Below are 11,323 nucleotides of genomic sequence, written 5' to 3' on the forward strand. Positions count from 1 at the left end.
CTGCGTTGTATTTTATGATATATCCTATATCATGTGAATGAACTTTCAAGGATAAATAAATTTATTATTATTATTATTAATAAGTTATTCTTCTGTGCTATAGTAACGCAATATTTTGTTTATACACTATCCTGGGCTGACTGTTGAAAACAATCTGTTTTTCTGTTAACCAGCTGTTGTCCCCTATGAACAACAAACCCCAGAAGTCGAAATTTGTGCGAGTTGAAGATTACGGAGGTCTTAACTTTCAACGTGCGAGTACTAGCATGGGTTGGATGATAGGCACTAAAAATCGATCGTTCGTAGGGCTCGAACCGCCGTTTCATCAATACATCCTCCTATTTTTGCAGTTCGATCGATAAATTGTTCCAATAGGCCCATAAGTATTTGATACGTGTATTGTCACTTAATCATATTGAGAATTGGTTGATAAATTTACTAGCGTCGACCCTGTTTCTGATGTCGAAACATCAATTTCAATGAATCGTCGGAATTAACGCGAAGTAATTTTAGCAAGTCCCATTGTAATAATATCGAGTTTAAGGCAAGAAGGACCCGCCCTAACCCAGACCTTCAGCGAGAGCGAAAGTGGATCACATTAGAGCACACCTGGGCTATACCGTTGAAATGATGTAATTTTGGATCAGCATATAAAAATCGATGGGTCCATTCAAAATGCATCAGTTTCTCTAGAACAAGATCAACACCAACTACAATGGCTTTCAAAGTGAGTACCTTCTTGTTATTTCGAAAATTTGCTTCACTCGAACATTGAAGAAATTCATCAAAATTGAAATTATGTGGTAACAGAAAACATTTGATAAAATTTCTCACTTATAATTGAAAGTAAGATTTTTAGTCAATTGTGTTGGAAAGCCTCATCTTCAGTTCATCATTTTCAGGCGAAAAATTTCTTTATTGTTAACTTTTGTTTAGCCTGGAATGCATGTGAGAAATACTTCATGGATTCGACTTGAAGACAATCAGTTCATGCGTTTTGGTTTTGAATTTCAATTTGTCACTTTGTCAAATTCTCCAAAAATCAACATTTGATACATCGATTTAATCCTTTTGAAATTTTGAAATCTTACTGTTGGTAAAGTTTCCTCTTCAAACACAATTACAAGCAATATTTGAAGCTTGTTGTATTTTAGGGGAAGTATATGATACATTGAGATTTCAAAACCGATGCTTTTGAATTTTTTTTAATGAATTCATTCTTTTCCTATTTGGCCCTGTAATTGTTTTAGGCAATTACAGTTGTTAGTAATTTCTTTGTAAATACAGAATTGTATTTTCCAGTGTTCAAGCCGCTTTTTGATTGGAAATTGTTCGATTTACTGGTGAAAGATGTTTTCTAGTTGTGTAACTCGATTCACACCTCGATTCGCAAACTTTACATTCGAACTAAATCACTTTTTGCTGCCTTTTTGTCAACATAAACTATTTCTGATTCACTTTCACATCGCCATTTCAGACATATTTTGTCAATTTTGAATAATTATTATTACTAATAACCGACAAATTTTGAACAACTTCAATAAAAAGAAGAAGGTTCTCAGTTCGTCAGAATATTTTTCATGTTTATTCAATAATACTTCGTTATAAACAGGATCGATTTTCATTATTCTTTTCTATTTGAACTTGAATACTTCGATTATGGTTTCATTTGGATTTGGTGAAGTTCTGATGAAAAAATGATGAGAAAATCCACAGTATCAAAAATTTGCAAAAACTATTTCATTACAAATGGACTAATAATTATATACCGCAATAACTGATTTCCATGATTCCATTAAATGGATATGCCGGCAATATTGCGAACTAGCAAATTAGCAAATTAGAAAACACCTATCATTTCATGGCGGTATGAAATATTTCTGTTAATGGGAAAATCATTGAACAATTCCATGAAAGTGTTTTCGCCCTGTACATGTATTCAATCCTTTCAGTCGCTGTATCCAAACTGATATTTTTTTTTGGGTATCACTACAACACTACAAGATTCATTTTGTTTCATTCACGTGAAAAAGTGTAATAAATTATCGTTACGACATTAAAAAAACTTGAAATACTGAAAAGCAGAAGTGATAGTTAGGATTTCTGTTTCTACAAAAAAATTAATTTACTAATCCAAGTATTTTCTGTTGATAATATATTGCTAATGAATTATATCTACCTGTTTTTGAAATAGTTAGAGTTGCTGATATTCGAAGTGACAAATAAGAAAGGAATACTTACAGAAAACTTGTACTTCACTATACATTTTTCGGATATATACTGAGCACCAACATTGTCGACTATTTCAAATACAAAATACAATTCTGGAATGACATCAACAATATTACATTCTTATATTCTGGAACAGAATAACAGTATTTATTATGTGTGTTTGATGACTTGTTTATTTTGTGGTAATTCATAATCACTTTAATGATATGAATAAAAACACTTTTGTCTAATTTCCACTAGTAAACCGGTCGTATAAATGAAATTAACTAGTGGAAATTACACAAAAGTGTTTTTATTCAATAAAAACGATTTTGTCCAATTTCCACTAGTTAACCGGTCGTATAAATGAAATTAACTAGTGGAAATTAGACAAAAGTGTTATTATTCATTTCATTAAAGTGAGTATTTATTCTTAGTCAAGATTGATTATTATTCATCTAATGTTGTTAACAATATTCATTTTCAAGTAATACAACAATGATATCCGGCGAAAATCAAGGGGAGGGAGATATACATCTCAAAAAAGTTTGATAATTTCATTTTTTCATTATTTCATTCGCCAATGTAAATGAAATAATACGTTTTCGAAAAATTGATTATTTTAATTGTTTTAATTTCGAAGGATTCTACTATTCTAATCCATAATGTAAGCTAATTTTCGCGTGTGGTTTGATTTCTTTTTAGCTATAGAAAACTTACTTATATTTGCAAAACGAATCATCATAAACACAGATTTTTTCTTTTTTTACATTAGTATCTCCTAATTTTTTTGAGAACTCTGCGGTAAATTTAGTGAAATAGTAATTTATCTTTCAATTGATCCCTTTGAAAATCAACGAATTACATCCACATATCAAGTTATATGGTACCTCCAATTATTCATTTGAAAATTATCATTAATGTTATGCAAGAACCACTATGGGTTCCCAGCTGTATACAAATTGTTAAATGAGATAGTACACGCAGCTGTTCCCCAATCTTCACTCTTTGAGTCCTGTGACAAATAATTTCGAGTTCAGCTCTGCAGCATTTCCTCAGATACTGTAATGAATTTTTCAACAGCATAGTACGTGCAACAGTATGGAAAATCTTGGCTCAATCCATGAAAACTGAAAAACATTTTATCGATTCATCTAAGTCTTTCACAACCTTTTCTATGAGATCAATCACAATTTACAGATCAAAAATGTCTCCCAGTTAAAATATGCGTAGCAAAATTAATATGGTTTGAACGAATCGTTTTCTAGATAATTTGAAAACTGATATTCATGAAGGTAGACCAATAATTATTCTGTTCCCTTTCATTTCCCAATTTGAAGACATGAGACTCAATTCAATATTAACATTGATATGGTAATCGTATGTCACCATTTTCAAAACAAAGGTTGAATTTATAAATAAGTCATCACCGCAAATATACATGAGTACTGTCTATTAATTTGGCAAATAAACCATCTGGATTACATGCTAAATCGTTTTCAAGTTTCATTATCAATATAATATCTTCATGATATTGAGAGGTTATTCATAAAGTCGGGTTAGACTATATTTCCATCCATATTCATCTATATTCGAAAAATGTTCATTGAATAATCTAGAATTTTCCTTATAATTTCTCAATATACTGCTCAGATTCGAATTGTTGTACGATCAACAATAATTTTTTTTTTAGTTGAAACTATAAGTCTCAGAACGAGATTTTTGATATTATGTTTTTCCACAGTTCGTCGTACTTACCACCCTATTGGCCTATGCCAACGCAGGTCTCATCGCCGCTCCTGCAGTAGCAACCTACTCCGCAGCTCCAGCAGTTAGCAGCTCTTACATCCACCAAGCATCCCCCGTAGCTGTCGCACATGCTGCTCCCGTTGTATCCACCTATGCCGCCTCTCCTGTAGCCATCCACGCCCCAGCTTACGGAGCCACTCACCAAAGCGTAGAACGTTCTCTTGGAGGTGCTCAATCTGTCTCTCACTACTCCAAAGCCGTTGACAGCGCTTTCTCCAGCGTCAGGAAATACGACACACGTATCACCAACGATGCCCTTTCTGTAGCTCACGCTCCAGTTGTTTCTGCTTACTCTGCTGCTCCAGTCTATGCTAAAGCTGTTGCTCCCGCAGTTGCATACTCTGCTGCCCCATCGTTCAGCTCCTCATACATCCAGAAGGCTGCCCCTCTTGCCTACGCTTCATATGCCCACGCTGCTCCTGTAGCTACCTATGCCCACGCTGCTCCTGTAGCTACCTATGCCCACGCTGCTCCTGTAGCTACCTATGCTGCCCATGCTGCTCCTGTAGCCGCTTATGCTGCCCATGCTGCCCCTGTAGCTTCCTACTCTGCTGGTCCAGTCGTAACTAAAGCTGCCGTAGCTTACTCTCCAGCTGCTGTTGTTTCTCACATGTCCTTCAGCGGGCTTGGAGCTGCTTACCAATGGTAATTCGACGAATTTCTGCCATACCTATATGTAAATATTCACAATCATGTTATTTATTTATTGATTTGAAATAAATGATCTTAACTTGACATTGGTTCTTATCTTTCATAAATGTTGTTTTTTGTTCTAAAATCATCCTGTTTTTCTCATTTTTTTCAATGTTTGAATAACTTTATCAAAAAAGCTCGAATAAAATGGTATACGTGCATGCTTTCCACTTTGTGTAATGTATGGAGGAGATTTTTATAAATATGCATGTTGCCATAGATTCATTAATTGAAATAAAAAAATTATAAGGATGAAAATAAAATATTTGAAAATTATAAACAAGATTGGTAGAGTAATGCGAAAAATTCATATTTTGAGCCTTGAAAATAATAGTTCTTGAGAATAATAATTTGAAGTGAATTGAGCTAGAATGAAGAGGTCTATAGAAACTTTTAATGAGCCACCATTGAAAAAATGTTAAGCCAGGATAATTGGTATTCCAAATATTTGATATTGAAGTATTTGGGTGAACCACGAAGTGGGTAACATCTAGTTATATTAAATGAAACGTCAAACTCCAGGAAAATATTCAATCACAAACAGTTGAATATATATTGAAATATTCTTGAACAGAAAGGTGAAAGTCAACTTTTCATATTGTTTAGACACTCAAAAAGTATTGATATGTGAGCCAGTATGATAAATATGTATCCATCCAAATATGTGTTCAAGCAAAGCTTTTTCTAGGATCCAAAACTAGCAGAGAAATGGAAAATTAGATCCGGAATTGGCAAATCAATCACGGAAAAAAGCTACTCGGTTTGTTGGGGGGGCTCTGGCTAATCATGAATGAGAACTAGATCGATAAATGGCTAGCGTTTGCAATAGTTCATACCTACAATATAAATAAATTAATAAATACATATAAATTAGAAAAATTATAAGAGAGTGAGAAATGACTATGTGAATATGTTAAAAGTACAGAAAGAGCGTTATTTTGAATAGAAAATTGATGAAAATAAACATAATGCGAAAGAAATGTGGAAATATTTAAAATCACTTATAAATCCAATTAAAAGGTATGATTTTGAAAAGATAGTATTCAATGTCGGTGATCAAATAAAAGTTTGTAGCACAGAAATTGAATATTTTGTCAATAGTATAGGTGAAATTGTAAACAATATAAATTCTGAGTCCGACTGGAGTTCGAACAGTTTCGACATAGTAAATTGTAAACTAAATTCTTTTGAACAGATAGACTTGCTGCAGTTGAAAAATATAATATTTTCAATAAATAAAATTAATAGATCTGAGATAATGAACAGTCTATTTCTAAAAGAGACATTCAACACCTTGGGGCATATTATACTGAACTTTATTGATACGTCTCTTCAAACAGGACAATTTCCCCCAACACTTCAAAATAAGCACAGTAATATCAATACATAAAATAAATAATACTTATGAAGCATGTTATTTTCGTCCTATTAATACTCTTCCAACCCTTGAAAAAGTATTGGCATTAGCAGTATATGTGGAACCCAACAAATACTTTGATGAAAACAGGTAACTTTTAGGTTGTCAGTCAGGCTTCAGAAAAAAACATTCGTGTGACGCTGCCTTACAGTTCACAATAACGAATTGGAAAGAAAAAAATTGATAAAGATATTTTGTTTGTACATTCTTGGATTTAAAGAGGGCATTCGAAACAATAGACAGAGATATATTAATCCAAAAGCTCAAATATTATGGTATTGGTGATGTAGTTTTGAAGTGGATGAAAAGTTACCTCAGTTCGCGAAGTCAAATAACTAAAATTAATAGGTGCTACTCACAAGAGTAAGTGAATGATTTTGGAGTTCCACAAGGTAGTGTATTAGGACCTTTACTGTTTCTGATTTATATAAACGATATCAATTACGTAGATGGTGATCATGTGATTAACTTATTTGCAGATGATACATTAATATATACCTACGATAAAACCTTGCAAGTCGCTATTGAAAAGATGAATAATTCATTGAAAAATATTGAGTTGTATCTTGGAATAAATAAACTGAAACTCAATATCACTAAAACTGAGGCGATGATCATTACAACAAAGAATAAACAAAATAAAATTGGGAGAAACACAGTCAAAATTGAAATTAACGAAACTGATGTAGAAATAGTGAGTAAAATTAAGTATCTAGGGTTCATTGTAGATAATAAAATTTCATTGAATGATCATACTGACTATATAATGAGCAAAATATCAAAGAAACTATTTTTTTTCTAGAGTGGCATCTGTATTATCAATGTATGCCAAAATAACGTGCTATAATTGCATAATAAAACCTCATTACGATTTTTGCGGGACTCTCTTATATCTGTTGAATCAGAACAAATTAAATCAAATACAAAAATTACAAAATCGTGGAATGCGAATAATATTACTCTGCAATAGAATGACACATATATACAATATGCTCTGTAGTTTAAGGTGGCCTAATGTCTCTCAACGATTGTATTATCAAACTATTATATTTATATTTGAAATAATAAATAAATTGCAACCAACATACTTAGTAAACCTTTTAATCACAAATAGTGAAGTACATCAGCAAGATACTAGATCGAACACCAATTTTCACATCCCAAGGACAAATTCACGTAGCAGTATGAACTCGTTATTTTTCAAAGGTCTGAACAGTTTCAATAAACTACCAAATAACAAAAAAAACTCTTTCTCTCCCCGTCTATTCAAGAGAGACTTGGTAACATTCATAACGAAAAACTGAATTAAAGCTAATTTATATTCAAAATATAATAATAACTAAGACTTTGTTTTGAATGAATATATAAGTAAATATGTAAACGTGTATCCTATAGAGAATATGTGCGATATAGTTTTTTTTCTTTTTTTGTGATTTTCTGTTATTTGGTTATAATAGATTAATTTATTTTGATTTTTATGTATTATATTTAGATAAAGTACAATAATTATGTTTATATTAGGCTTGCCTATCTGGAAATGAAGTTCTTCTTCTTCTTCAATGAACTAGACATGATTAGATAGCAGAAATTTATAAAGATATGCCATATGTAGCCTAGAAATATTATGTAACTTTGAAGGCCCGCTCGTTTGAAATAGTTGTTATTGCAATCATACATAAACTTTTCTACAACAAGATATGGGAAATATTCATTTCATCCGTGATTATATTGTCTTCCCAAAACACTTTTCTCGAAGTGAACTTGTTCACTTTTCGCTAATCACTTTTTACTGAAATCATGCAATACTCTTCAGTTCGACAGTGATGGTATACAAGTATATAAATGTATTCAGGAATTATTTATTAACATCCAATATTCTGGATATTCGAAGAAAAAAGTAAAAAAAAACTGTAGAATCCGAACTGTTAACTGAACATCATTTATCCACTTCATCCGTTGGAGATACCGGAGATGATTTCATTTCATGAAAAGAGGATTTTAACAAATATCTCTGTAAGCAAAGAGTAACTCTTTTCTTTTTTGCCAAATTCATCTCTGCCTCAGAGAAATATCACACAGTTTATTGATATTTTAATTATTTCTAAGAATTCCATCTAAATGTTGAATCGTTGACAGTTACACCACTGATTTTCTATGAATCTGTGTGCCTATCATCAATTTTCACGTACCTTGGAAACAGTTTTGCTGGCCCCCTTTCCAAAACCACGTTCTATGACGAAGAACCCAATCTCAGAGCGATCAGATATAACTCATTATCGCATAGATGAAATCTTAGGTTCTCAGAAGCGTCTCATGTTCTTTGAATATTTGCGTGCTAGTGGAGCTAGCCTTGTGACGCTTGGCCAGGTACCAGGTGAGAAAAGTAACTGAAAATAAGAGATACTTAACTTAAATGTATATGCCTGATATCGGATGGTAAGACAAACTCGTTTGCGTCGCGTGAGCTCAGGCGTAGGCGCATCGGTGTCAACAAGCAATCGTGAAAGGACGAAAATACCTCAATTTCCATTTCACAAATATCTATATCAATCAGGTATCAATAAATAAACTCTTAATCAATAAACGATAAACAAACACTATATCAACAGGTATCAATAAACATAAGGGCAACAATTATTCAAATATCTCAGTATATCACAAATTTTCAATTAAATCAATTATAACTTGCGTGCTCCTTTTGGGCCACCCGGTATATGGTGTTAGGCTACCCGTGGTTCGACGGAAGTGGATCACCCTGTAGTACTGCTGAGATGGATCACCCTGTAGTACGGCGGAGATGGATCACCCTGTAGCACCACCAAGATAGATCACCCTGTATGGCACGACAAGCTGGACCAGTAATGGATCACCAAATAAGATCCAGAAAGATAGATAAAAAAAGGAAAGAAGAAAAAAAAGGAAAACAGGAAAACAGGAAAACAGGAAAACAAGAAAACCGGAAAACAGGAAAAAAAGGAAAAAAAAAAGAAAACCGGAAAAAAAAACCCTGGCCAGGGTAAGAATTTTACCATTAAATATGTTTTAAATGATTTTAGTAATATTTGCTCCCAGCGTTGTCATTCAAGTGAATATTAGTATTGAAGAGAGGTTTCAACACTCATTCAATTTTCTTGATTTTTTTTACGGGTTATATGGTTATACAGGGCACCCAATATACCAGGGGTATTGATTAGTCAAATAGTCCCTATTGAATGGGGGTTGAATCTCACCTTGTTTTTATCTGATTCTGATTGAGAATTTTCTTCCGTAGGGTTTTTTTTCCTGTCTTTTTTTTCCTGTTTTTCCTGTTTTCTTGTTTTCCTGTTTTCCTTTTTTTTTTCTTCTTTCCTCTTTGATTTATCTTTCTGGATCTTATTTGGTGATCCATTACTGGTCCAGCTTGTCGTGCCCTACAGGGTGATCTATCTTGGTGGTGCTACAGGGTGACCCATCTCCGCCGTACTACAGGGTGATCCATCTCAGCAGTACTACAGGTGATCCACTTCCGTCGAACCACGGGGTAGCCTAACACCATATACCGTGTGGCCCAAAAGGAGCATGCAAGTTATTATTGATTTATTTGAATATTTGTGCTATACTGAGTTATTTAAATGATTGTTTGCCCTTCTGTTTATTGATACCTGTTTGATATAGTGTTTGTTCATCGTTTATTGATTAAGAGTTTGTTTATTGATACCTGATTGATATAGTGATGCATTTGTGAAACGGAAATTGAGGTATTTTCTTCCTTTCACGATTGCCTGTTGACACCGATGCGCTTACGCCTGAGCTCACGCGACGCAAACGAGTTTGTCTTACCTTCCGATACTAGTATTTACGATTTCACCTACTCAATTTTCGTGGTAGTTTTACTCGACGTATTGTAGTTTTTTTTGAGCGTCGTTACTACCGTAATTTATGGCTGATTGAATTCGTGGTATATACACCGCGCTCTTGTATTGACATTTGAACATCGCGTAGTAGTGTGAATATTGCATTGTTGTCTTAGAAGTGTTGTTGGTTAATCCATGTAAGTTAGGATTATTGAATAAATCATATTGGGGATCTTTATCTTTTATTTCCAATATTAATTGGTAAGTTATTGATATTGTGAGTTACTTAGGGTATCTGGAGGATTAAATTTACCTGGCGCCCATTAAGATCTATTTGAAATAGTTGTTTAACCCACTCCCGTCTCCACTGTTTAGCTTAGCCGCGGATACCCATCTGTCTTATTTGTTACCGACAGATGATTTAGTCTCCTCTTGTGGTTTGTGAGGTGACATTTTTGGCGCCCCACGTTGGGCGCCAAAAATGTCATATTCATAAATGTCAACATTCATATTATGCAGAATATTTATCGAAAATATCAAACAGTATTCAGAAACCAGAGCTAATTAGTATTGTTTTTCAGGCGATATGGCTCTAATATGTCAGTAAACCTTCTGGAAGTGATGAATAACAATCTATGCAAGAAATTTTCTCGGAAAGGTATAGAGAATAAGGCAGGCAACGGCTGAAAAATGATAGGCGAAGTAAACTGAGAAACAAACAATAACAACTATTTCAACCTAGCGAGGAATTTTCGGATCTCCAACGTCGATTGGCAATAGGAGAATGTGTAAGTACTGGTCAAAGCAGTTAGTCAGGGAGCATACATATATTCTTGTACATTTCAGGTATAGTTTTCTATGGAACGGAAGATTCCCATTACTATGATGTTAAATGAATAAAATCTACTTGTAACTTAATTACATTGTTAATATCCGTTGAATAAAGATCTTAAAAGGTAACGTAGTGTTTTGAAAGGTCACATAAGAGCAGTTTGATCTAGTGCTAAATTGAAACGTAACAGCACTATGCGCATGCGTCTCAGAGTAAAATATTTAAATATTTCAAACTTTTTCACTGCTTTCGATATTTTTTCATTCCCATTTAAATGAGACGAATTTCAACTTTGAAGTAATTGTTAATTGATAATATTACTTTGTAATACACGTTCAAGAGGTAGCAAAAATATATGTGACTTTGTGGGACTTCAACTAGCGTTTCCTAATATGACTGATAACCAGTCCGTGCAAAGTTATCGTTAAATCATCTTAAAATAGAACTTATAATGGGTGATGATCAACTGTATTGCCAAATATGCGCGAAACTAACTGACTATTATAAAACAAGTATAGCTGTGACAAC

At 33.4% G+C, this 11,323-nt stretch overlaps 1 protein-coding gene across 1 annotated transcript; it reads left to right on the forward strand.

Moving 5' to 3' along the window:
* The first annotated feature begins 569 nt into the window (after positions 1–569).
* LOC111506540 (larval/pupal cuticle protein H1C-like) lies at positions 570–4,755 on the forward strand. The gene is made up of 2 exons (XM_074171607.1): positions 570–727; positions 3,956–4,755. Exons 1-2 carry the CDS (start codon positions 716–718, stop codon positions 4,667–4,669), a joined length of 726 nt encoding a protein of 241 aa, XP_074027708.1. The 5' UTR covers positions 570–715; the 3' UTR covers positions 4,670–4,755.
* The last annotated feature ends 6,568 nt before the right edge of the window (positions 4,756–11,323 follow it).

The sequence above is a fragment of the Leptinotarsa decemlineata genome, unplaced genomic scaffold, assembly GCF_025532065.1.
Source record: "Leptinotarsa decemlineata unplaced genomic scaffold, Ldec_3_MD MMD2_tig00000026_RagTag_RagTag, whole genome shotgun sequence".
NCBI lineage: Eukaryota > Metazoa > Arthropoda > Insecta > Coleoptera > Chrysomelidae > Leptinotarsa > Leptinotarsa decemlineata.